This window comes from Bos indicus, chromosome 22 (assembly GCF_029378745.1).
Source record: "Bos indicus isolate NIAB-ARS_2022 breed Sahiwal x Tharparkar chromosome 22, NIAB-ARS_B.indTharparkar_mat_pri_1.0, whole genome shotgun sequence".
In the NCBI taxonomy this organism is placed as follows: Eukaryota; Metazoa; Chordata; class Mammalia; order Artiodactyla; family Bovidae; genus Bos; species Bos indicus.
The window spans coordinates 56895240-56921908 of record NC_091781.1 but is presented as its reverse complement, the minus strand read 5'-3'; the positions used below and the strand labels follow the sequence as shown (position 1 = coordinate 56921908).

At 50.2% G+C, this 26669-nt stretch overlaps 2 protein-coding genes across 5 annotated transcripts in view; one reads left to right on the top strand and one right to left on the bottom strand.

Moving 5' to 3' along the window:
* Nucleotides 1–26669, top strand: part of SYN2 (synapsin II) — a 190233-nt gene that overhangs the window by 109013 nt on the left and 54551 nt on the right. For all 4 annotated transcript variants that reach the window (XR_011563085.1, XR_011563086.1, XM_070776937.1 and 1 more), the window contains exons 2-9: nucleotides 14–71; nucleotides 1336–1427; nucleotides 3796–3952; nucleotides 8869–8958; nucleotides 19615–19677; nucleotides 20109–20251; nucleotides 25894–25968; nucleotides 26444–26546. Coding sequence is in view for 2 of the 4 variants with exons in the window: in XM_070776937.1 (XP_070633038.1) it covers nucleotides 14–71; nucleotides 1336–1427; nucleotides 3796–3952; nucleotides 8869–8958; nucleotides 19615–19677; nucleotides 20109–20251; nucleotides 25894–25968; nucleotides 26444–26546 (781 nt within the window). In the remaining 2 variants the exon portion in view is untranslated. The remainder of the gene's footprint in view (nucleotides 1–13; nucleotides 72–1335; nucleotides 1428–3795; nucleotides 3953–8868; nucleotides 8959–19614; nucleotides 19678–20108; nucleotides 20252–25893; nucleotides 25969–26443; nucleotides 26547–26669) is intronic.
* Nucleotides 7736–17976, bottom strand: TIMP4 (TIMP metallopeptidase inhibitor 4). The gene is made up of 5 exons (XM_019984666.2): nucleotides 17308–17976; nucleotides 15821–15918; nucleotides 15286–15400; nucleotides 11922–12046; nucleotides 7736–11303 (listed from the first exon to the last, which is right to left on the bottom strand). Exons 1-5 carry the CDS (start codon nucleotides 17444–17446, stop codon nucleotides 11106–11108), a joined length of 675 nt encoding a protein of 224 aa, XP_019840225.2. The 5' UTR covers nucleotides 17447–17976; the 3' UTR covers nucleotides 7736–11105.

The window sequence follows — 26669 nt, the reverse complement described above, 5'->3', positions numbered from 1 at the left end:
CCTTTTTTTCCAGGGCCAAGTGCTTTCGGGGCAAAAAAATCCTTGGAGATTATGATATCAAAGTGGAACAGGTAACCACCCTGGAGCCCAGGATTGCATCTGCATCATCGTGGGGCCCACTTGACACTCTGGAGTGAACCATCTGGTGCTGCCAAGTGGAAAGATCAGGGTCTATCACTAGCTTCTAGGCTCTCTACCTCCTCCCCCTACCCTTTCCAGGATTTCTCTCTCTATGAGACCCGGTCTTGAAGCCTGCATCTTTCAACTCCCCTGACTTCTCTTCATGGCTCTGGGGTCTCTAGGGAGGCAAGCAGTGTAGCTCTTAGGGCCTCTGGGGGTGCAAGGTCCTCAGGCTGATTAACACTGTAGAGGAGCGTCTTCTGAGGACACGGCCACACCTCCACTGTGGTGGCAAGGCCTTGCTTGGTAGATACATGTCTGCCACTCAGGTGTGCAGCCTCCAATGAGGCCTCCTCTGAGCCCAAGGCTGCACTTCAGAGAGAACTGAACAAAGAGCACCTCCTGGTTTTAATGCAGTGAAGTCCTGAAAGGCTCATTTTTTTATCTTCCCTTTGCTTGATAAGTAGGGATTAGGTCCATTTGAGTCAGCGGGAGGGGGGATGTCCAGTTTACACAGAACATGTATTTTCTTTGTAACGATAGAAGCTACTCATCATTCCTTACACAGTGTACTGGGATTTACAGATTTACTCTTTCTATCCATTGCTGCATTCAGTTCTTAAAATAACTTGTTAGGCAAGGTTGATAAAAATTATTTCCATCTTATTGATGGGAGAAACTGTCCACCCAGAGAGAATAAGTAACTTGCCTGAACATCTTATGCATCTCATTGGGCCAGAGCAGTACCGAAACCCGATTTCCTAAATGAAAACTTAGTGCTTTTGTGTTGAGACTGAGAAAGGGCATATTTGCCTCAGTTTGCATTCCTGCTCTGCAGAGAGGCAGCACAAAAGATGCTGGGTGGGGAGTTGGAAGCCCTGAGTTTTGCTCCTGTCTCGGCCAACAGTAAGCTTTGTTTGTCCAGAAAAGTCACTTAACTGCTCCTTTGGTAAATAAGGATAATATTTCTGTCCCTCCTGCCTCATAGAATGGCTATGAGAGTAGATGGGATCAGTTTGGGAAAATGCTTTGCAAACTGTAAATACATGTTTGGTGGAAAAGATACTGCTGCTGCTGCTTTATGGGGGGGCGCTCTCAGAGTCAGGACTGTAGGGCTCACTCCCCTACTGCTAATTTTATTTAGTTATGTTCTATCATAGTAAGAAACACATAAGGTGAAATCCACGCTCTTAATCCCCTCCTGTTATTTTCCAGGCGGAATTTTCAGAGCTCAACCTGGTGGCCCATGTGGATGGTACCTACGCCGTGGATATGCAGGTGCTCCGGAATGGCACAAAGGTGGTCCGGTAAGGTCCTTTCTGTCTTCGGGGTCACTGCCACTGTCTCGGGCGTGCCGTGTGTAGTGTACCGACCTTGATGATGTGCTGTGTGGCGGTGGTGGAAGGAGCAGAGAACGCTGGCTCTGGCCCTTAGAGATGTCTTAGTTCCATGGTAAAGGAAGCTCCGTGGATGCAGAGCTCACTTTGCAGTCACTGGATGGTTCCCGTCAGAGGTGTTGGAGGACTCCAGCCCCACTTTAGCCAGTGCAGCTCTGGACTTCCATCTCTCAGTGTATTTCCCCTGGAAAACATGGTTCCATTGCTTTAAAAGAAAAGGGCCCGGGGGGGAGTTTAAAAATCTCTGCTCTGGTCCAGCCTCCCATTTTACATGGATTTGCTTCCATTCACTCAGTGAGTTGGCAGCAGAGTCCTGTGTACTATGTGAATTCTCTTAACGCCCTTCCCAGTGTTCTGCTATATTCCAAATTTCTGGGAACTCCTAAGTCTTGATAGGAAAGCCTGGGTCAGAGGGATATTGACTGTGAGTGGAAGAAAATTTGTAATTACAAAGCACTTAGGCTGCAGGTGAGGTGCTAGGTGATGTGTAGACGTCATCAATTGTAATACAACAATTCTGTGTGGGAGGTGATGAAGATTCCAGATGAGGGAGCATGGTTTCCACATTGTTATTCTTTCCCAGGACTCAGCGTGGCCTCAGGGTTCCAGGCATTAGGGTCTTGCTCCAGAAAGAGTCCTCACTTCACCCTTTTCCCTTTTTCAACCTGCACTGCCCTGACCCCGAGGCCACCAGCATCGAACCAGACCTGGTCTGTGACAGGGAAGGCAGAACTCAGGTGTCTGGAGCCAAATGTCAGGGAGTGTGAGCTCATCCATCCTGGAGACTGAGGAGGACAGAAAAGAGCTGCCCACCCACGGTTGGGGAGCACTCAGGAAGCTTCTTCTAGAGACAATGATGGGCTCCCCCAGCTGCAAGTAGAGTAGGTCATAGGGATCCATGACACAAATGGGTGGCAACAAGAGGGCCCGTATCAGCGTGCTGGGATGGATCTGGCAAAATCAAGGCAGGCCTTTCCCATCACCAGTGTGGGGACCCGACGCTTACTGCAAGCCTGGAGCTCAGTTTCAGTAACCGGGATATAAGGTTTGGTCTCAGGCATATAGACGGAGCCAGTTTCCCAGAACTCGGGCACAAGGAGGTTGGCACACACGCCATCTGACTTGATGCTCACTCTCCTGAGTGACTGAGGAGGGGTCCTCCCACCTCTACTTTGAAAGACTGATCTCTGAGCCCAGGTGGGGCTGGAGCAGTAGGCAGGAATTGGGTGGGTCCCAGGGCAGAGAACCAGGTCTGTCACTGCACATGTGTGAAATGGCCAAAGCCTGGAACCTTGAGGGGAGATGCTGCCACAGAACCGACTGTCTGGGAAGGTGAGGTTCCTCAGGAGTCAGGGCATGAAGTCGGGGCCCTGATCCTGTGGACCTCTGCTGTCTGGAGGTGAAACACAGGGAGCCTTCCTGTGCCTGGGAACACACTGTACTCTCAGCTTCCTGTAGCCAGTTGCTCAACCTCAGCTCTGTGGAAACATTCGTGCCCCTCCCTAAATCTGCTTTGGAGGAATAAAACTGGGGTGTCTGGCATCTGTTCTCAGCCAGCCTGGACCCTGGCTCACCTGGGGAGTTGCTGAGGGCATGGCATCTTTAAAGAGCAGCTTGAGGAGTCAGAGCAGGATGCTGAGGTCAGGGATCTTTGGGGCAGGGCAGTGAAGTCAGCCAAGTGTGGTATCTTCAGAGTCTGCTGGGACCCCCTCGGGGTGCCAACTCCAGAGCCACAGGAGCTTCCACTCTCATCCACAGGGACACGGAAAATTGTTGTTGACTTAAGATGTGGCAGTCTAAATGTGTTTCTTCCCCGCTCCCTGAGGGCTTCTGCACCTTAGAAAAAGTCAGTGCTTAACCTAGAGGAATTGTCCAGTTGCTAAGTCATGTCCGACTCTTAGTGACCCCATGGACTGCAGCATGCCATGCTCACCTGTCCTTCACCATTTCCCGGAGTTTGCTCAAACTCATGTCCTTTGAGTCAGTGATGGCATCCAACCATTTCATCCTCTGTCACCCTCTCCTCCTCCCACCCTCAATCTTTCTCAGCATCAGGGTCTTTTCCAGAGGAAAGGAATTTCAGAAATCTGTTCAAATCTCCTTTGAGGAGTGCCGACATAAAACAGCATTTCCTAGTCCATAAGAAAACAGTCATGACAAAATGAGGGTCTTGGCTCAGGGAACCCCTTCCCTGTCTTGGGCTTTGGAGATGGGAGACAAGAGGATACGTGACCTGAGGTGCTGGTTGGTGGCAGACTTGCTTCTGCATTCTTTCCAGGTCCTTCCGGCCAGACTTTGTGCTCATCCGGCAGCATGCGTTCGGTATGGCAGAGAATGAGGACTTCCGCCACCTGATCATTGGCATGCAGTACGCAGGCCTCCCCAGCATCAACTCTCTGGAGTCCATTTACAACTTCTGTGACAAGCCGTGGGTGGTGAGTGAGTCCCTCTTCCCTCAGGTAAAAGGGCAGCATCCTGATCCTCTGTCTCCGGGTCCCTAGAAGGACCTCTGTTGATCCAGACACCATGAGGGGCCAGCTGAGAAGATGTGGGAGGAGCTTCAGCTGGGGCACGGGGTGGAGCAGGCTCTCACAGTAGGACTTTGTTGTCACTGGCTGGGCTGCCTCTGCTGCAGAAAGGACCTTTGGCCTCACAGCAGAGTCACACAAAGATTCTGTGAAGGAGCCCTTCCAGGTCTGCAGCCATCAGATACAGCAATAAAAACACCTACTTCTTGCCTCCGAAAGATTTAACCATTGGAAAGGCCTGAGGCCAGTGGGGACCAAGGGGATGGTGCACTTCAGAGGGATGTCAGTGTCAGAGTCCTACCAAGTGTCTCAGCAACCTTAAAATGAGATTCATCCACACACATACCAAATCAGACGCTTTTATGCTCTGGAAGTGCCCTCTGAGATAATCAGCTCTCATTCCTTCATGGCAGAAACGTGACCATTTTCAGAAGGAAGGTAAGGAGTATAAGACCACTTATGATGTGATGCCAGCTTCAGAGATTTTCCTACATGAACTTCATTTAATCCTCATAATAGCTTTACAAGGAAGGTGTTATTATCATTATTATCACTTTTTACAGAGAAATGAGACCCAGAGAGGATTCAGTAACTCACCAAAGTTTCAGAGCCAGGATTTCTCTCACACCATCCCTGGCATAAGCTGGGTTACCATGTGAGGAAGAAGCTGGTCTGGTGTTCTCTTCCTGGGCTAGTCTGGAAATCTTGGAGGCAGTGGAAGCCTTTGAGCAGAGAGAAGAGTGCAGCTGGGAGAGGAAGTGGCCTGAGATGGATCTAGGCTGCCCCAGCCTCCCTCTGACTGCCAAGGGGATCCAGCTCCTAGAACTCTGCTGCTCCAGGCTGCTCCTCTCAGAAGGAAACACCTGCCCCTAGTCACATCCTTCTCTTCTTGTTTTTCAAGAGTTATTTCAGCTCTCACACACTGGCTTGCCAAGGGTCATGGCACTGGTGGCTGATTGTGGAGTTCCCAGACCCCAAGCTTCTCCCATTCAGGGAGCTGGAACAGGGGTGTTTTTTTTTTTTTTTAGCCAAAAGGACCCATCACCTCTGCTCTTACACCTGAACTCAGTCTTCCTATTGGAAGCCAGGGAGACCTGACAATGTGAGAGGAAGACCAGTGAGCGAGGAGTCGAAAGATCTGGGAGCTGCTGTAGTGGCCCCTCGTTCAGCCTTTCCCTCTGTCTGGCCTGAGGACTTGGAGTCCGAGAGTTCTGCACAAACCAGCTGCCGGAGTTATGTGATTTGAATGGGTTGCTGATCACAGGAGAGCGCGTATGAGGCCGTCAACGAGTTTCCCCTTAGTCACACGGCCTTCCGTGCTGCACTCATCCCTAGCCCTTTCCTCCCTCACCCCTTCAATACTTGCTAGAATTTGGCTCCCTCATAGCCACACAGGGTGGTTCTGCTAGTATCGGCTTTTCTTCTGGGCAATCTCACTAATCAGCCTCCTAAACCACTCTGTGCCCTGGTTTCTTTGTCTGTAAACTAGGAGTGGAGGCTTCCCCAGTGGCTCAGTGATAAAAGAATCTGCCTGCCAATGCAGAAGATGCAGATTTGATCCCTGGGTTGGGAAGATCCCCTGGAGAAGGAAATGGCAACCCACTCCAGTATCCTTGCTTGGAAAATCCCGTGGACAGAGGCGCCTGGTGGGTTACAGTCCATGGGGGGAGGGGGGGTGGTGGCGGTCACAAAGAGTCAGACACGACTGAGCATAAGCATGAAACAAGGAGTAATCACAGTACCTGCCACCAGTCTGCCAGCCTGGTGTTATAGCCCCCAGTGTTGGGGATCAGAAAGAAACTTATTCTGTGCTGCATGTTCCAGAACTGTGCCAGTGGCCAGGGAGGGGCGGGTCAGAGAGCCTGGGCTGGGGCTTTGCCCCTCCTGGGATCTGGGATCTGGTGAGGGTTCACATTCTCACCCGTTCACAGTTCCAGCACATTGCCGTTGGCGTCACAGGGGAACAGCAGGGCTCCCTGGCCACATACCAAGTTCTCCCTTCATTTTCACTAAGCAGCTGCCACACTAATGGCATTTTATATATTGTTCATGGGGATGAACAAATCTGGTGACTGTGAAGGGGGCTTCCCTCTGAGACGATGACTTTGGTGTGTGTTTTCTAAATGTCTCTACTGTGGCTGCTCCTGGCATGAGGAGAGGCCTCAGCCGTGTTGTGAAGGCTCCACCTTGCCTCTGAGCACATCGGCTATTTCATAGATTGCCCAGGGCAGGCACATGGGGAGTTTGGAAGCAGAAGTAAGACCTATCAGTGAAAGCAGCATTCCAGGGAGAGCAAGAGTTCTGCCTGCCATATTGCTGCAGATTTATCTGAAAATCCTGTCACTGTATGTGGGGTTTTTTTAGAGGCAAATGCACAAGAGTTGAATTGAAGCATTTTATTTCCAGGAGGGATAAGGGTAACATTAAATTCAGACCGATCTTGAAATCCCATTTCATCTGAGAAATCTTTCCTGATATATTGGATAAATGGTTATGCTGAGCATTATCTTCCTATTCATTGCCAATACCACCCCCAGCTCCAAATGCATTCTTTTGTCTATGTGGAGAGGAAATGACCCTTATCAGATATTACTTTTGTTTAATTGATGACTGTGTGCTTGTGACTGAGGATGAGCTTCCAAGGAGGCAGGGGTTAGATGCCAAGTCTAGTGCTCTGAGCAGAAGGGACTACAGAAGGTGGAGGAGGGCAGCGTGAGTTCCAGGGGAACCAGCTTAGTGCCTGGGAACTGGCTGCCATCTTAGTCTTGACTGTGCCAGGACTCTGGGAGCCCGCCGGGGGCCTTCTTGGCATCAGCGTGGTGTCTGTGTAACTCTGCCACATGCTGGGAAGATAGGGCCCCACATGCCTTGATGCTGTGCCAGGGCGTGGGCTGCAGCAGGACAAAGGTTGTGAGGCAGAGCTGGCATCAGCTGGCGGGGGAGGCTGGAAGGCCTCGGGAGCTCAGGGAGGTATCCAGACACCGAACAGGAGTCCAGTCATTCCAAGTGGCCAGCCAGGACCTAAAGGTGAGGTAGTGGAGGGAATTGGAGAATGCAGGAAAGGTCTGAGAGGTGGTCTTGACAGTCAGAGAATGTGGAAGAACCAGAGAACACCAGCAGGGACGGCAGGGTACAGTCAAGAGCACACTGGGCAGGATGGGACCCGGGCCCTGTCCCAGCACAGCCCCGACTCCAGGCACGATGTGGGAGCCTGTGCTCCCCTTTGCTTCTCTGGCCTTGGTCTCCTCATTTGTAAGATGAGATGTCTGGTCTAGAGACTCTCTGAAGTCTCTTCCAATAATAAAATCTTAGGGCCTTGGGGGTCCATCAATCATACTTGCAGCCTCGGAGGAGGCCTTGGAGATCTAGAGCCACCAACTGCATGTCACTGAGGAAAGTGACCCAGAAACGCCAATGTTTCTCAGCATTTCAAAAATAACAGATTCTGTCTCTACTCACAAAAGGACCACAGCCAATGATCACTAAACAGCAGTCTCATCATGAAATTTAGGAGGAAATACAATGAAAAGATTTTTTTTTTTTTTTTTTGGCGTGGTTAAAAAGTCTGAAGAACTGACCAAATTCAGTTGTCTATTTTATATATGAAGAAAATGAGGCATAGAGAAGCGACATAATTTGCCCAAGGACAAGCAAGTTCAAGGCAGAACAAGAAGAATCAGAAGACTCTGGTTTTCTAACAACCCAGTTCTGGCTTTTATTGTCTCCCCGTACCAACACACGTGCTAACATCACTGATTGAAAACAGGAACTGGGCTTTTGAAACATGTTCTATCTTTCCCTTCTTTAGTAAACAGAAGGTCGGTTTGATCTGGCAACTCTTCCTTCCAGCAGTTCCAGGTATCAGTGGCTTAGAGTGTGAACCCAGTAGCACCAGAGAGAAGATGCTGGATCACTGCCGCTGCTAGTGCTCTGGGGTGGGTGTGTGTGGAGGTGGGGAATGAGTGTGAACGGATTGAACTGGAAAGTTTCCTGTGGGAAGAGCATGGTCTCTTTAGAGCCTGAAAGGCAGCTGCATGGAGGAGAAGGAAGAGTTACGGGTTAGGACTAAAGGGGTCTGGCTATGAGTCTGGCTCAACTACTTTGTGACCTTGAGTGAACAACCTCTCTGGGCCTCAGTTTCTCCACTTATAAAGCAGAGGGGTGGGCAGGGGACACCAGGGACGCTACATGTTCACCAAAGGCAGACCCTGACACTTAAGTACGTGCACTTCACCCCTCCTCCCCGGAGCTGCTGGGGCTTCTCATAGGTGAAGGATCCAGTGAGTTCAGTTCTTAGATGAGCAGTGAGTCCAGAAGACAGCGTCTGTCTTTGCTACCTTCCATGATTTCTTTTCCTTGGCATTCAAATTTCCAAGACTGGGCCCCTTGTTCCCCCATCCAGCTTCATCACTTGCCATCTCTAGAGATGATGGTGGTTAAAGTTATACAGACCCAAATTGCAACCCCAGCTATACCTTTCTTCGCAGCACTGTGGCTTTAGGCAGTCACCTACCCTTCCTGAGCCTCATATGTAAAATGAAGATGATAAAGACCCTAGCTCATCAGTTCGATATGAGGATTAAATGAAATATCATTAACACTGAGTAGGCACTGAATGAATAGTAGCTCACTCTCTCCCTTCCCCAACAGAAGCATATGTTCCTGGAGAATAGAGGGTGGGACACCTCTTTTATATCCTCAGAGCACTTTGCACAAAGCCCTCAGTGGAGCAAATGCAGAATAAATATTTGTTCAATGGATTGCCATTTTGTCTGTTCCAGAAGCTGTCTGGGTAAACTGAAACCTTTGCTTCTCTTTTGCAGTTTGCCCAGCTGGTGGCCATCTACAAGACACTGGGAGGAGAAAAGTTCCCGCTCATTGAGCAGACTTACTACCCCAACCACAAAGAAATGGTAGGTGACTGAGAGGGGCCATCAGTCTCTGCTGTCTGCACTCTGAGCTTAGCCGTGTGCTGGCTGTGGGCCTCTGAGGTGTGCCTCAGCCTCTCAACCCCAGAGAATCTATTGAGGTTGAACTGCAGACCTGCTTTGTGAGGCCACAGTGTCTGGGTTTTAGCTGACAGCCCTCTGTCTCTGAAACTTGGAGACAGAATAGGAAAGAGCAGAAACAGGGGCGTTTTATCAAAAGCTGAGAGTAACAACCTAGATGGATCAACAGTCAGAAGATCCTGCTGCTTGCAATTCTAGCCACAAGTCACAGACGGTTACATTCCCTCACCACGTGTCAGCATCCCAATCCGAAAGGCGAGTGGGCTTAATGATTCCTGGCCAGGATAGCTAATATGACACTTGCATGGTTTCAGTGAGATTCTTTAAGCAAATAGTCTGTGAGGAGTGTGGAGTACTCCTCAGATGTAAGCTTTTGTTCCTGATATTATTTACCAGCCCTTCCATTCCCTGGGCTTCCTCAAAATTCAGATAAGGGTTTCACTCTGCTTTTCACTCTACCTTCTCTGAGGCCATCCCAGGATGGCAGAAGGAGCAGAATGATGGGATAGATGGTTGGTACGGAGGCTGCCTCTAATGTTTATACCCCTTCTTCATCTCTGGCCCCACGTTCTCTGCCCCAGGCCTGCATGGTCAGTGGGTAATTCTACTTAACCCACCAGTGGAGACTCTCTGCCTTAGCTTTCCAAGTCTTGTGTTCCAGGACAGAGATCTCCAGAAGGACTCTCCATTTGCACCATTTCTGTGGAATCTTCTTCTGGTGTTTTGTGCATGCCCCAGCTTATCAGCAAGCCGTATAGAACCTTGGGGCCTTGGAAAGAACTACCTTCTCCATCTTTGCCAGAGCTTCCCCAGGAGAGGCCATGGAACTTTAAGCACTTGTCCCTGATAAATCCTTAAGACCCCCATTAGGGCTTTCCCTTTCAGGACAAGTCAGGAAGGCTTGTAGAGGCAGAGGAACCCTCAGGGGCTGTGCTTGTAGATTTCAGGGCATCCAAGAGAGGACTGAGCAGAAGGCTGGGCGAGGAGCTCTCGAAGCTGGCTTCGTCCTGCTGTAGCATCTAGCAGGCTGACCACTTGAACTGTAACACTTGCAAAGTATATTCCTCACCTACATCCTCTCCCCCAAGGGCCCTTGTGTTCTTTTTCTCCTGTCCTCTAGCCTAAAATTTGCTCTCAAGAGAGGACACCCACCCCTCACCCCTAAGATCTCTGTGAGGCTTGAAGAGGGAATTTCAACTCTATAAGAGAAAGGCTTTTTTTTTTTTTTTTTTTTTTAAGCTTAAAAAAGATTTTGAAGTAGTAATGAAAACATTAGTAATGTAGTAGAGAAGGACTTTCTAAAGGAGACAGAGAAGAAGCCTTTTGGACAGCAGTTGAGGACATTAAGTATAGTTAACCTGGAGAGACAATACCCAAGTCTATTCTTGCTAACTGGGCCAGGCCCTGTGCCAAGAATGGTATAGAGGGGATTACACTGTAGGCTTCACATTGAACGACTCCTTGTCCCCCTTTGTCACCCTGCTAAACAGATTGAAAGTATATCTGAGGATCAGAATGAGTTGAGACAGGAGGAGTAGATGAAACACAGCCAGAGGATGTTGTTCTTTTCATTTCTCCAAATCAGCCTGTTTATGATACTGTCACCCACGTTCTGCTCTTATATCTCACAAGCCCACCCCATCCCGTATGTATAACAGTCATCATTTCTCCCCTGTCAGATCAGTTAAGATAAAAAGAAAACACATTTATCTGGGGAGAAAAAGGAATAGTCCTAGCTTTGAAAAAAGAAACTAAGCCAGAATCAGCAACAAATACCAGCTCAACTAGAAAGTTCGGAGGCAGGGATAAAGGGCTGAGGGCGGGAGAGAAAAGTCCTGCTGCTTTCCCTAGTCCTTGGCCCGACGTGTTCTGGACTGGGGTCCTGGACACAAGCTGCCACATGCCCCATCCCTGCCCTCATGCTGGCCACACCGTCCACCTGGTACTTCCCCTTGTCTGGCATCCATAAAGCAGGTGGGGACAGCCAGCGCCCTGCCAGGAAGGAAAAGGGCTTGGTCTTCGGGACTCTCAAAGGGTTGTGGCGATCCGTCCTAGGGCTGGATGATGTCAACAAACTCCTTCCTGAGGGGCAGGCGTCCCTGGTACCAGCTACAGCTGCCATCAACATGCTTCATGCAGACATAATGCTGGGCCTGGTACCCGTAGAGCTTCCGTTCCAATAGCCAGTCTGTCCAGAGGCACTCATTGGGAGCCGAGATGGTGCAGGGCACTGCATAGCAGGTGGTGATCTAGAGCCATAGCCACACAACATCCAGGTGAGTAGGGTGTCCTTTTTCTATTCTTGCCTTTCAGACTCCTACATGTTCTTACAGCCTAGCTCAAATGCCCCCTGGCTTATAAGGCCCTTGCAAGTCTCCAAATTTCTCCCTTAGTTCTCTTTCCCCTGTACTCTCCACATACAGTATTGCCTCCCAAAAGGCCTGAAGGCCCTTACTCTACCACTGACCTAAGCAAGTCACTTCACTTCCTATAACATGAATTTCTTCCCCATAAAATGGAAATCTTAACTCTTCATAAATTTGTTTTAAAGACTAAATATCTTAAATAAATTAACCATTACAGGTCCTGACAAAAAGACTAGACTCTTTAAGTGGTAGTGTATTATCCCAGTGTGTCTTATATGATGGCTGCCTTCTCAGCCAGAATGCAAGTACATTGAGATCAGGGACTATGGGCCTTGTTGCTTTCCCACCCCCGGCTTTGAACGATGCCTGATCCATCACAAACCTCAAGTATAGTACAGCAAGTGAATAGATCACACACACGGGAAGGAAGGAATACACGAAGGGTGAGGCTGCATGGCCCTTCCCCCACCCCCGAAGACCTTGGAAATAGACAGTCCTTACTTGGCAGCCACAGTTCAGATGGTAGTGGTGATTCAGACTTTCTCTCTGCAGAAAGGATAGGTTCTCCCAGGGCTCAATGTAGTTGCAAAGATGGACAAAGACTTTGCCATCACTGAGGATCTGACCTTAAAGGAGAGATAGAGGAGAGCCAACATGAGGAGTCTGCTTGTGGAGCTCTAGGAGTTCTTGAGGGAGCCCAGAATCACAGCCTCCTCGGTATCTTGTGGTGGAAGTGGTGACATGGGGCTCAGTGAAGGAGCCAGAAAAACCTCTACTGTCTTTATATCAAAGCCATTACCAGATGATGTTTGTATGAGGGAGAGTTGTAGGGCAAAGGGCTTTCCATTAGCATGGTGCAGACAGAGGGATGTGGGCTTTAAGTCAGAATCTTGGTGGAAATCCCTTCTTTTCTATCATTTACTAGTGTGTGACCATAAGAAAGCCATGTAACTTCTCAGCTGAAAGATGAGAATAATAAGGTTATTGTCAACATTAAATGAGAGAATACCCATAGAAGATGTTCGATACTTAGTAGGTCTCTCTTCCTTTTCAACCTTTTCCAACCTTTCTCCTGCTCCAGTGATATCTTGGTGAGTTTGTCCCCTTCCCCTTCTTTATATATCACACTCTTTCCTATTTTACAAATACCCTTTTTAGTACCACCTTGTCTGCAAAGCCATCCCTGGCCATACTAGCCCTCACCTCTCTTAGAAGGTCAGTCATTCAGTCATTTACTGGCTGAGCAACTACTATGGCCTGGTGCCAGGAATACAGGAAATAAACACGACAGGATTTCTACCCCTAAGGAGCTAAAAACTAGTAGGGAAGACAAATTGTTGTTGTTCAGTTGCTCAGTTGTGTCCAGTTCTTTTCGACTCCATGGACTGCAGCATGCCAGGCTTCCCTGTCCTTCACTATCTCCCAGAGTTTGCTCAAACTCAAGTCCATTGAGTTGGTGATGCCGTCCAACCACCTCATCCTCTGTCATCCCCTTCCCTTCTCCTCCTGCCCACAATCTTTCCCAGCATCAGGGTCTTTTCCAGTGAGTCAGCTCTTTGCGTCAGGTGGCCAAAGCAGTGCAGCATCAGCTTCAGCATCAGTCCTTCCCGTGAATACTCAAGGTTGACAAACAAGCAGAAAATGATACCGTTGTATGATTCTATACAGGATGTGGTATAAGAACAAAGGAAACACAGTTATCTCTGTCTGTGGAAGGGGTGGGGGCAAGAAGGGTGTCTAAGATGATACTTGGGTTGGGCGTTGAAAGGATGGGTAGGAGTTCAGCTGCCAGACAAGTTGGGGAAGGACTTCTGGACACTGGGACGGATGGACACAGCCCTGCAGAATACCTTTTGCAACTGCAAGTAGTTTAAGCCCCAGGGGAAATGAGGGGCTGGGAACGGCCACTGAGCAGTGACAGGAGGCAGGGCTGGGGAGGTCAGCGGGTCTGCTCTCAGAGGGTATTAGGCAGAAGGGCTGCATCTTCTGCTGCAGAGCATGGGCACCAGGATGAGTTTTCAGTAAGCCTGTGCTTTGTCACTTAACCCCACCTCCGGGTGGACTTGACCTCCCTGAGGCAGCCAGCGCGTGTCTGCATCCCTGATGCACTTCAGCCCCTAGCAGGGGGCAGGTGCTCAGGAAGGAGGTGGCCCCATCAGCTAGTCCCGGGACCTGGAGATGCCAGGGGCCTGTTCTGCCCCTGCTCTCCCATCCAGAGGTGCCCGGTCCAGCACAGTCCACGTCCTCAGAGCTGGGGCCCTCCACCTGCGTGGCCTCCAACACCTGTGCCTTCTTAGAAATTTGAACTGTGAAGGAGCTCCTTGAGGACTGTGGCATGTTTAGTGCATCTCCACTTGCCTGCCCCAGGCCAGGCAGTGAGGAGGTGGTCACTCATTGCTGAAGGGATGGACAGAGAGTGGAATTCCTCCTTCTGTTCTCCCCACCAGCTGTGTTTCTCTTTTCCTGGCCTTCTTTCTAAATATGTTTTATCCTTTAGGGAAAATTTAGATCCCACTTACACAATGAAGGCTTCCCTAGTGGCTCAGATGGTAAAGAATCTGCCTGCAATGTGGAAGACCTGGGTTTAGTCCCTGGGCTGGGAAGATCCCCTGGAGAAGGAAATGGCTACCCACTCCAGTATTCTTGTCTGGAGAATCCCGTGGACAGAGGAGCCTGGTGGGCTACAGTCCATGTGGTCTCCAAGAGTCAGACACGACTGAGTGACTACACTTTTACTTTCACTTTACACAGTGAGGCTTCCCTGTCTACAACCACACAGATACCTTCCCTGAACAACAAAATAATTCAGTATTGCGTTCATTCAGTTATGGATTAGATTCTTTTGAGGTACTTTTTATTTTATCCTATTTTATCCCAGTCAGTGGAGGATGAGGAGATCTGCCTGGGCCCAAGGTCTTGGAGACAGAATCATATTAGAATCAAGGCTGCTATTAGGGCCTGTGCTTTACTGCACTTCCAGAATAAGGCCTTGGGTGTGAGTCAGTCACGAACCAAGAGTGTGACCCGTCATGGCCGCCTAAAGCTGATGCTATCGTAGGCTACAGTGACTGTTATGTGTGTGTTGTGTATATGTGGGGGTGAGGTTGCGAATGCACAATCCTCCTTTGTTCTGTGTGACTCAGACCTCCCTGCAGTGTGGTCCCCGGTTCAGGGCCCAGTGCTGGGGAGGGACGGGGACAGGCTCTATCCCGCTGAAAGTGGCCAGGACAGGAAGGGGTCTGGGGACCACGGCCAGCAGAACCTGGAGCTAGAGTGCCTGTATCTATTGTCCTCAGGCCTCTGAAGGGTCATCCTGGAACAGAGGGCAGAGCTGAACCCACCAGGGGCAGTTTCAGAGTGGCATAATTTGGCTCAAGATACCAAAAACCTTAGGCTTCCCAGATGGCTCAGTGGTAAAGAATCTGCCTGCCAATGCAGAGGATGCAAGAGAAGCGGGTTCGATCCTTGGATCAGGAAGATCCCCTGGAGGAGGACATGGCAACCCGCTCTAGTATCCTTGACTGGGAAACCCCATGGACAGAGGAGCCTGGTGGGCTACAGTCTATGGGGGTTGAAAAAGAGTCAGACACGACTGAGCATGCACACACCAAAAATCTTACATCATTTAAAGCTGTTTGGAAACAGAACCAGCTGCCCTAGGCTGGGACAGCAGCCTGTGAACTAGGAAGGCAGTGGCACTGACAGGGAGGTTACCAAGGCTTCTCCCAACTCAGGCTGCCTTGAGTAACGCAGCTGCTTGTGCCTAAGAAAACGGCTCAGCTTGCTGCCCAGGGTCAGCCTGGCTCCTCCCTGCCTGCCTTCCTAGGGCAGAGACTCATAGGACCGCTGCTGGTCTTTAACTTACCAGTCAGGAGATACTGCTTCTGGCTGTTAGCTTCTAGTTTCACCCCACAGAGGGAGGAATCAAAAGGCGTATAAATATACTGAATATCGTTGACTTTCTCAAACCCTTTGAACATCTGAAAGGTAATTACGAAAGAGCAATATTGAGTCAGTAAGTGTACTTTATATCTTAACAGGAAAAACTTTTTCTTAATCTAAAAAAGTTAAGTGAAAGTCTAGTTCAGGACTTGTTGCGCACAGATGGCACCGCTGGGTCTTATCTCCCTATAATATTTAAACCTTGGTTTATTCCAGTGAGAAGGGAGGCTCCTCTAGCAGCCCCACGCACAAGCACAGAGGGCCTGTCCTGCACTGTCCTCTGGCTCCTATGGCCTGTCTTCTACATGTCATCCACTCTGCTTCAGCATCTATACCCCTAGCATCACTGAGCCAGGCCGCCCGAACCACCAGCCCCACAGCCCCACCCCTCCCAGGTCACAGCCCCCACCTCCTCCTAACAGCCCAAGGGGGTGACGCCCTGTCCTGCCCCCATGTACCTTTATCTGTTTGATTTCATACCGGATCATTTTTTGAGGGTCAGCAGGGTCTGTGCTGGCAGGAACTACCTTCTCACTGGAGATCTTGGCCCGGATAGCTGCACAGGAAGAGAAAAGAGGGGACCTTCAGCAGCCGGTGAGAGTGATCCTCCTGGGATCTGGGTGACCTGTGGCCCTCTGGAGAATTCTGAAGGGGGGTTCTGGGTTTAGGTCTCGGTGGGTTGCAAGGAAGATTCTACAATCCCTGGAACTTCCAAACCCCTCGGACCTACCAGGTCCTCGAGTCTCTCCGCTCTGCCTGCTGCTCTGGGGAGTCCAGTTCTCTGCAGCCCACACTAAGGCGGGTGGAGACGGGCAGGGCCAAGGAGCCGCATGAGGGCAGTCAGTGTGCAGTCATCCACTGCTGTAGCCCAGGACCTCAGAGAGAGCCCGACCGAGCTGACGTTGGCAAATGTTTATTGAATTAATAAATATCCTGACTGTGCACAGAGGTAGTTCATCTCTTTGTTGTTCAGGTAGTAATCAAAACCTGTTTATGAAGTTCTTCCTCGGTGCCTGGTCTAACACTGGGTCCTAGGCCCACAAGCACGGTTAGGGAAGGGCCCCCACCTTGCAGAACTCTTGGTTTAGTGGAGAACACTCTTACAAAGACCAACAGCACAGCACACTAGGAGCACAGAGATGTTGGAGATGTTGTGGTAGCACCAGGAGTCAGGAAGCCTTCAGAGAAGAGGAGACTCCCTGGTTTTGAAGGATGAATAGGAGTTTGCCAGGAAGTTAAGGGTTTTTGAAGAAGGGCATTCCAGGCAGAGAGAAAGGGTAAAGGGTGTGTGTTGGGGTGGGGCCGTGGTGACAACCTCAGTTATAGTCTTGGATACAGAGGGATGTTTATCATGAAAGCCCAACCCTCTGAACCCCCTCCCCCCCAACCCCCCTAACCAATGGATCAGAATAATCACTGGATAGTTCCGGAGACTTGTTATTCAGTGACATCCCATAACTGCAGTAGGCAGGGGAGAGGGGATCGCTCTGGAGCCCTTTACACTGTCTTTGGGCTCATTCTCTCAGTTGTAGCTGACTCTTTGCAACCCCATAGACTGTAGCCCACCAGGCTCCTCTGTCCATGGGATTTCCTAGGCAAGGATATTGGACTGGGTTGCCATGCCCTTCTCCAGGGGATTTTCCCGACCCAGGGATCGAACCCTTGTCTCTTGAGTCTCCTGCATTGGCAATTGGGTTCTTTACTACTGCGCCACCTGGGAAGCCCTACACTGTCTTTGATTCTCTGGCAGGTCAGCGGGTCTCTGCGTTTGCATGGTTGCTATGGCGCCGGCCCGGCCCAACCCACCGGTCGCAGCAGGAGGCAACTGGGGCGGGATTTGAGCTCCACCCCTTCCCTCGAGACTCCAAGTCCGCGGCGCGGTCCCACCTCGACCCCACAGACCCCCACCCACTGCTGGGGCCCTCGAGGGCTCCCCCGGACTCACCGAGCGCCGAGTGGCAGACGTGCTGCTGGGGGTGCGCAGGGGCGCAGCTGCACGCCTCGCCCAGCCCCGGCGGCCGCAGCAGCGCCAGCAACCGCAGCAGCAGCGCCCAGCTCGGCACGGGCCGGGGACTCTGGGGCATGTCTCCGCAGGGCTGCGACTGATCCTGCGGGGACTGTCAGACCACACTGCCCCTCCACGGCTTCTCCAGAGCGCGGCGCGCCCCTCGCCCTTGGCTTTATGAGGTGGACCTAGAGCCAATCCCGCCCCAGTGGGCTCCGCCCTCCCTTGGCCGCAGGCCACCCTCGGGCGGCCGACCCGCGGCCCTCCTGGCCGGCAGGCTCAGTAAGGCGCAGGGGAGAGCCGCGAGAGTCCCCGTGCTGTTTCCCTGCCTGAACCTTCTCGAAGTAGAGGGAAGGCACCGGGAAAGGGGATGGCGTCAGGACAGAAGGACAGGGCCACAGAGACAGATGCTTGGGGAGCACAGAGACCAAGGGTCTGTGACTCAGACAAAAGGAGCAAGAGTGCGGAGAGGCTCAAACAGAAAGAGTGAGACAGGCAGAGTCAGAGAGAGGCAGACAGAATTACAACAGGCAAGAGAGACAGCGACAGAGAAGGCCGGACCTCTTGCTGAGCTGCACGCTGGGAATGAGACAAGCTCCTCAGGGCTTCTTTCAGCTGCAGGAAGTGTTTTCAATGCCCTATTTATGAGGCTCCAAAGCAACAGCAAACAGTAATGGAACAGGACAGGGAAAGTTGGGGTGTGTGTGTGTGTGTGTGTGTGTGTGTGTGTCTGTGTGTCTTGGCTCTATTGGCTGGGGGGTGGGGAGAGACAGCGGAGAAAGCAGCCGGTGCCTTAGAAACCCTTTTGCGTTCCCCAAGCCCATGCAGATGGCATGAGGACAGTGCTCTTTGAGGGGCTCAGAGCATGGGGTGGCCCATCACTCGGGGCAAACCTGGGCCCTCAAAGCCCTTTCTCTGCTCTTGGCCACCCTGATGTCCTGTCTCAGGGCCCCACTCAGCCGAGAGACTGCGTCTTGTTATAGAGGGCGGGGCGGCTTTGAAAACGAGTGAGGCACTCGTGGACTGGCGCCTGTGCTGTTTGACGGGGAGCGTAGTGCTCCGAGGCTGCGAGTAGAGACCCACGGGGTGGTTGGAGGGAGTCTCCACAGTCTTGCACAGGACAGTAGGAGGCTGGGTGCCGCTTCTCTCCCTCAGGCGCTTCACACCCTTGCCTCGAACTGAACTTGAAGCTCCTTGCCCCAGCCTCAGCTGGCCGCAGCCAGGAGTGCTGAAATCCTCAGGTCAGGCACTCCCAGTATCTGGTCACACTCAGGATTCCCACAGGAATCTGACTTTTCGTCAGAGTCAATAGTGTATCCTCTGAAAGACTTCTTTTCGTCTCGAGGTGGTCATGATGTTTGCAAAGAAGGCAGCTGAGAGAGCACTGACCTGACTTAGAAAGGACCAGATTTGGCGTCCGGGTTGGATCTTCGTGCAACCCCAGCCAGAGTGCAGTCTGATGTGGGATTGGACAGGCTCTCGAAAGCCTCCCGTTTGGCCTCTGCCCTTGGCGGATATGAAGGCTGAGGCCCAGGGAGGCGTTGCCGAGAGACTGGGATGCAGGTCTCCTGACGTCTGGTCCCCTCTACCATGTTATTTCTCCCTTGGCCATTGTGTAACAGCTTGAAATCCTGCCTTTGGGGGGTGGCTTTTCTTCTTTTAAGTCTTTGTGGTTTCTCTGTTAAAATACGGCTATCTCGAGGTAGTGGTGAAGGACAGGTAGGTCTGATGTGTCACCCCCATGGGGTCGCAAAGAGTCAGACACGACTGAGCCACTGAACAACAAGGTAGCATTTACTCTCTTAAGCTTCTCTTTTGAATGGTAAACATGCTGAATTCTTATGTTAGCTGTCTTCCAACCCAAACTGGGCAGAAATATGCCTTTGCATTCTGAGCTGTGTTTGATGCTGAGTTTGAGGTGTTGGTGAGCAAGGAAGAGAGTGTAAGAGGGGAGAAAAGCCAGGTTCAGTGCAGGAAAGCTGGACACATGAAGGGTGACGCAATGAGTCTTAAAGATGCAGAGAATACCAAACAGGAAAACGGGCTCCTTGTAGTTCTGCCACTAATATGCTCTGACCTAAGGCAAGTCACTGTCACTCTGTTTTTAAATTCTTAAATTTCTGATGCAAATAGGTTGCACTGGTTCTTTAAAGAGCCCTTCCAAGGGTGTTCCCAAGAAAAATATTTGTAGGTTTCCCCAGAAAGACAGGTACACTCTGACCAATTCAATCCTTTCTCTGTTTTCAGCTGACTCTGCCCACTTTCCCTGTGGTGGTGAAGATCGGCCACGCTCACTCGGGCATGGGCAAGGTAAGGCCAGGGCCGCTGTGCTCTGGGGTTGAGGCCACAATGGGAGCTTTTCCGGGAGCCCAGTTGTGGACTGTTCTTCTGCCTCAGTTGCTGATGAATTCTTTCCGAGGTGAAGATGATATGGCCCCTCTAAAACCATGAGTGTTACCCAGGCAGGCCTCTTGCAGCAAGCAGAGTGTAGGCCACCAGACTGTCCCTGTGCTCTTTGCAGCAAATGTGGCTCCCCAGCCCTGGGAAGGGAAGCTCAAGAGTGGGGACCTCCTAAGGAGATGTGGCACCCAGGTTTGCCTCTGGGTGCGAGCATCGTGATGAGCCTGGGGGCCCAGGGCTCTTGTGACTCTCAGTATGTGTGTGTGTGTGTGTGTGTGTGTGAGAGACTGTGCGCGCACGAGTACCTCCCTTTCTGCCTCTCTGCTTTCCTCCACCATTAGGTCAAAGTGGAAAACCACTACGATTTCCAGGACATTGCCAGCGTGGTGGCCCTCACCCAGACCTACGCCACTGCAGAGCCTTTCATTGATGCCAAGTATGACATCCGGGTCCAAAAGATTGGCACCAACTACAAGGCTTACATGTGAGTGGGGTGGGGGCCCCCGGACACCCGTCACTGTCTCCTCAGCTCAGGGACAATGCTCAGCCTCCAGGCAGCAGCCAGCTCTCAGTTTGGCCTCCCCTGGCCCCACAAGGTAGAGAACACAGCGAGGGCGCCATGCACATGGGGGCGTCTTGGCCTGGCTTCCTTTCAAGGCAGAGGAGGGGTTCCCGAACTGACAGGAGGCAGAAAATGAATATTTATTTTCATTCGCCTGTAAGTGAAACCCGACACTCTCCGCAGTTGTGAGCAGACTGGAGTAACCGCAGTAGTTAGTACACAGACGTGTGGTTTGTCACCAGCGGTCATCACAGAGGTTTTTGTATCACATATGCTTGTGGCAGATACCTTTAAATACCAATTGCTTTTATCACTACTTACAAGTCATGGGAGTTAGACTTGCAGCTACATTCATACCTGTAAATACATTTGTTATTTATAGAAAAAGACTTATATTTTTACACTAATCAGAGAGTTATTGTTTTTGATAACTTTTTTGATAATTACTTTAAATCTTTGAGTTCTTCTGCTGTCCTGTGTATTTTATTTTACACTTATACATCTTCAGTATTTCATACATCGAAAGGAATCTGTAGGCTTCACGAGGCTGCCAGAGCACAGAAAAAGCTAAGAAACTATAAATATGTAGCCCTGTAGACACTACAGAATGTGAAAAGCATTGTGGTTATGAGAATAGGTGACTGTTCCATGTAACTGGGTCCATTTGCCAAAATGAGAAGGGAAAGGCTTCCTGCGATAGAATTGAGAAAAAGAAAAGATTTCAAGACTACCCAATCTTCTGAAATATACATCCAAACACAAATGGCTTACAAGTCCAATTTTGGAAATAGTAACTTCACATTTTCCCCGATAACTCAGTTGGTAAAGAACCCGTCTGCAGTGCAGGAGACCCCAGTTCAATTCCTAGGTTGGGAATATCCCTGGAAAAGGGAAAAGCTACCCATTCCAGTATTCTGGCCTGGAGAATTCCATGGACATGGGGTCACAAAGAGTCGGACACGACTGAGCGACTTTCACTTTCACTTCAACTTCACACTTCAAAAAAATTTAAGGTGGTATTTTTCTTCACAAAGAAAGAACATCACAATCTATGAATGTGACCTTTGCCACACTGGACTTGAGCTCCCATCAGGGTGGAGCAGCTTCCCTCCCCTTCACCCACCTATTTTCATTTTTCTTCCCTCGTCTTTCTTTTTAGGGTTTATACTCCCTGCCCCTCGAGAGAGTTAGGAGCCCGTCCCTGTGCGCCCTTCTTGTAACCCCTCGCACACCTCTAGCTGAGCACTCTTCACACACGGGCGTTTGTACGGCGCTCCTCTGAGCTCTCTGGGTGGTAATGACAGAGTCATTGCTCAGCCTGCTTCCTGGTCAGCCTGCTTCCTGGTGCAGCAGCAGACTCCTAGGAGGCACCCAATGAATATGCAGAGAGAAGCCTTGTGGGGAACTGAGGCACCGAATCCTTTTTACAACTTTATTGGCCAGATTCCTACTTTCTGAGTTTATCATTTTTTATTTAAAGCTATTCTGCTTCAGAAAGGAATTTAAGGTTGCTTTAAGAGTACACACAATGTGGGACTTCCCTGTGGTCCAGCGGTTAGGACTCTGCACTCTCACTCCTGAAGGCCCGGGTTCCGTCCCTGGTCAGAGAACTAAGATCCCAAGTGCTGTGCATGGCCAAGTAAATAAATAAATAAAATAAGTAAGTATGCACAATATAAGACAGGAAGATGCAGGTTCAATCCCTGGGTCAGGAAAATCCCCTGGAGGAAGAAATAGCAACCCACTCCAGTATTCTTGACTGGGAAATCCCAAGGACAGAGGAGCCTGATGGGGTACAGTCCATGGGGTTGCAAAGAGTTGGACACGACTTAGCACAATTTAAAAGACCGTTATAAAAACTAGCTAAAAGTAGTAGGAAAAGCCATGATTTTGGTACTGATGAAAGCAGATTTCCTATCCTTTAATTTTAAAATCCCATAAATAAACAAAAAAGCATCGACGATGGTAGAGCAAGAGGGTCTTGATCCTTAAAAGGAGGCACCACATTTTTAAAAATTGAGGTTTCTGAAAACAACTTAAATGGAGCATAAGAAAAGAGAATCCCCAACCACTGATGAGGGGTAAGCGACGAGAGCAGCTTTAGAAAATATTCACTTTTACTTGTGAGGGACTGTCAGTTATTTGGGCAAATGTTTAGGTTCTCTCAGCTCCTCTTCCCCAAACTTTTGGCCATCTTCTTGCTCTCAGAAGAAGGAACTGACCTGACAGTAGCCAAGGTAAGTTTTGAGATTCTTCCCTTCTGCCCAAGCCCTCACCTAGAGACCAGGAGATGGCTAGGCTTGGTGGGAAGAGTGCACCGCCCCTGCTGTCTGTCAGTCAGCAATAATGTGGGTCCCTCTATGGACGTCGGATGGCCTGTGAGTCCTGAATGGCCATTGAGCTGTCCCTGAATGGCTTCTCAGCTTCCCCTCTGCTCCCGTGTGCCCCAGGTAGCCTTCATGGATCTGTGCCTGGCATCCCATTGTTAGAGAAAGGTGTGAAGCATAAGGGGCTTTACTATTACTCACTCAAAAGTTTCTGACACCCTATTATGGATCATGGCCTTGTCCTGCAGACAAGGAAGTGAGGGACTCTGCCCAGCCTGGTCACAGGAGCACACCTATGAAGCACCAGTGCTAGGAAGACAGCATTATTTTTTCTCTGATCTGTCTTTGTGTTTCTGTTCACATAGAGCAAGCCACTCAACTGTGAGTTGTTCATCTTTTCTGAACTAGGCAGTGGGGTGTAGGGGAAAGCGAAACCCAGTGAGGGCACCAAGAGTCCTGGGCTTGTTGTTTAGTCACTAAGTCGTGTTCAACTCTGCGACTCCAGGAACTGCTGCACGCCAGGCTTCCCTGTCCTTCACTACCTCCTGGAATTTGCTCAGACTTATGTCCTTTGAGTTGTTGATGCCATCCAAGCATCTCATCCTCTGCTGCCTGTTTATCCTCTTGCCTTCAGTCTTTCCCGGTATCAAGGTCTTTTCCAATGAGTTGCCTCTCTGCATCAGGTAGTCGAAGGATTGGAGCTTCAGTGTCAGCACCAGTCCTTCCAGTGAATATTCAGGGTTGATTTCTTTTAGGATTGACTGATTTGATCTCCTTGTAGTCCAAGGGACTCTCAAGAGTCTTCTCCAGCACCACAGTTGGAAAGCATCAATTCTTGGCACACAGCCTTCTTTATGGACCAACTCTCACATCCATACAAGACTACATCCATACATACACACCTTGATGTACGGACCTTTGTCAGCAAAGTAGTGTCTCTGCTTTTTTGATATGCTGTCTAGGTTTGTCATAGCTTTTCTTCCAAGGAGAAAGCATCTTTTAATTTCATGGCTGCAGTCACCATCCACAGTGATTTTGGAGCCCAAGAGAAGAAAATCTGTCACTGTTTCCACTTTTCCCCATCTATTTGCCATGAAGTAATGGAGCTGGATGCCATGACCTTAGTTTTTTCAATGTTGAATTTTAAGCCAGCTTTTTCACTCTCTTCTTTCATCCTCATCAAGAGGCTCTTTGGTTCCTCTTCATTTTCTGCCGTTAGAGTGGTGTCATCTGCATATCTGAGGTTGTTGATATTTCTCCCGGCAATCTAGATTCCAGCTTGTGATTCATCCAGCCTGGCATTTCACATGATGTACTCTGCATATAAATTAAATAAACAGGGTGACATACAGCCTTGATGTACTCCTTTCCCAATTTGGAACCAGTCTGTTGTTCCATGTCGGGTTTTAACTGTTGCTTCTTGACCTGCATACAGGTTTCTCAGAATACAGGTAAGATGGTCTGGTATTCCCATCTCTTTAAGAATTTTCCACAGTTTGTTGTGATCCACACAGTCAAAGGCTTTAGCGTAGCCAATAATGTAGAAGTAGATGTTTTTCTGGACTTCCCTTGCTTTTTCTATGATCCAACAGATGTTGACAATTTGGTTTCTGGTTCCTCTGCCTTTTCTAAATCCAGCTTGTACATCTGAAAGTTCATGTTCTGCTGAAGCCTAGCTTGAAGGATTTTGAACATTACCTTGCTAGCATGTGAACCTAGTTTGACTAGATATACAATCTTGGACGAGTCAGCTAACCTTTCTGAGTCTCAATCTCCTCATCTGTAAAGTGGGGGCAAAAACTGCAGCCTACTCACACCAGGGAATTTTCAGTGAGGCTCTGGTAAGGGATTTGGGATGGAGCAGCCTTGCAAGGGAATCAGCACTGTACAGATGTGAGGCGTTGGGCTCGGCTCTCTAGGCTGGCGCAGGGCTCTGAAGAACCTGCCACATGTCTTGGTTCCCAGTGTCTGGTATCGGATCTCCAGGGAGGAGACTCCTGAGAACTGCTGAGCAGAGAAGCACATCATCAGTCTCCAGTCATAGTGAGTGACAAGGCCGGCATGTGTAGGGAGTGACTGGGCTCTGTCAGTGGATGAGCGTGGCTTTTCTGTCCTTGGGCCATCCCCTTCCTCTTGACTTTGTCTCAGTGAAGACTAATTTACAGTTTACTTAAAACCTGTATAATTTGGTCCTCATGGCAGCCCTGTGTTTACACAAGGATAAATAAGGCTCAGAGAGGTGAGGTGATTCACCCAAGGTCACCCAACCAGTCAAGAGCAAATCCAGAACCAGAAACCAGGTCAATTGCCTCCTCCTTAGTCCAACACCAATTGAGTCTATGTAACGTGTGGCCACAGATGGAGGACACAGGGCACGGAAGAGAAGGCTTGGGGACTTGACTCCATGGGCTCCACGTGAGGGATGAGGCAGCTTAAGCCTGAAGAGGCCAGCCGGCTTGTCCAGAGCCACAGTGCTGATACTGTAGGCCCTCAGTGTTAACTGTTGAAAGAATAAGTGAGCTAGTAAGGAAGCCATGGGAAGATACTCACTGGAGCCTGGAGGGTGTTTCCAGCACCAACAGAATTCAGCTTGTGCATACCAAGGCAGCCCAGATACCAAGTGGGTGGGCTGATGGGAATACTAGACCCAATTTGTTGTTGTTGTTTAGTTGCTCAGTTGTGTTTGACTCTGCAATCCCGTGGACTGCAGCACGCCAGGCTTCCCTGTCCTTCACTATCTCCCGGAGTTTGCCCAACTCATGTCCATTGAGTCAGTGACGCCATCCAACCATCTCACCCTCTGCTACCGTCTTGTCCTCCTCCCCTCAGTCTTTCCCAGCACCAAGGTCTTTTCCAGTGAGTCAACTCTTCCCATCAGGTGGCCAAAGTACAAGACACAATATATATCCTCAAGTGGTTAATAGATTTGTGGACAGAAGACTTAGCTCAGATAACTAAAGTAAAAAGTAGACACAGGATTTGAAGAGAGGTGGAGGCAAAGTCCTCTAGGAATTGTAAGGAGAGCAAGTGCTCATCAGGTTGAAAAGATCAGGGAAGACTCCAGGGCACCAGGGCAACCTGGGCTGGACCCTTGTAGAAAGGAGGAGAGCATTATGGTTGGGGGGTTGGCAGCGGAAGCCAGGCTCTCGGGTCAGCAGACAGGCCCCCAGGCTCTGGGTGGGGGAGACAGGTGGGGACAGCGACCATGAGCTGTCACTTGGCGGGGCCTTGTTGCAGGAGGACGTCAATCTCAGGGAACTGGAAGACAAACACTGGCTCTGCAATGCTGGAGCAGATCGCCATGTCAGACCGGTGAGTGAGGGGAGGGGTGCAGCGCCCCTGTCTGGTGAGGGCGGCTTCCATAGAACAGGAGGTGTAAGAAATGAGTCCTGCCCAAAGGGAGCCTCTAATCTAGCCAGACAGATGGAACACAAAGGCCCAAACACCCAGTAAGAAGATCAGGCAGGACTGGAGATATGATGAGAATGATGGAGATAAAGACTGGACTTGCCATAGATGCTCCAGGGCAGGAGGAGTTACTGTGGGCTGAACAGCTGAGGGAGGCTGCGTAGAGTAGATGAGACCTGCTCTAAGCTTGGGAAGGTGGAGAGGGTCTAGAGAGCAAAGCAAGAGGGTGCGGTAGATAAGGCAGTGTGCTTGATTGATGGGGGGAGGTCTGGGGGGTGCAGCCAGGAGAGGTAGAGGCCGCCAGGATCCCATGACCACAAGCGGGCTAGGTGGGAGCTAGTGCCCCAGCCTCAGGACACTTTCCCCCACCCCACTCCAGGTACAAGCTGTGGGTGGACACCTGCTCTGAGATCTTTGGTGGCCTCGACATCTGTGCTGTCAAAGCTGTGCATGGCAAAGATGGCAAAGACTATATTTTTGAGGTAAGTCTGGCCCAAAGAGTATATCAGTAAGAGACGAGCCCTAGGGCTGGAGGCCAAGCTCTTGGCTTGAGAGCTGCACGGGCGCACGGACTGCAGTTAGGTTAGAGTCTCCTGAGCCACGGG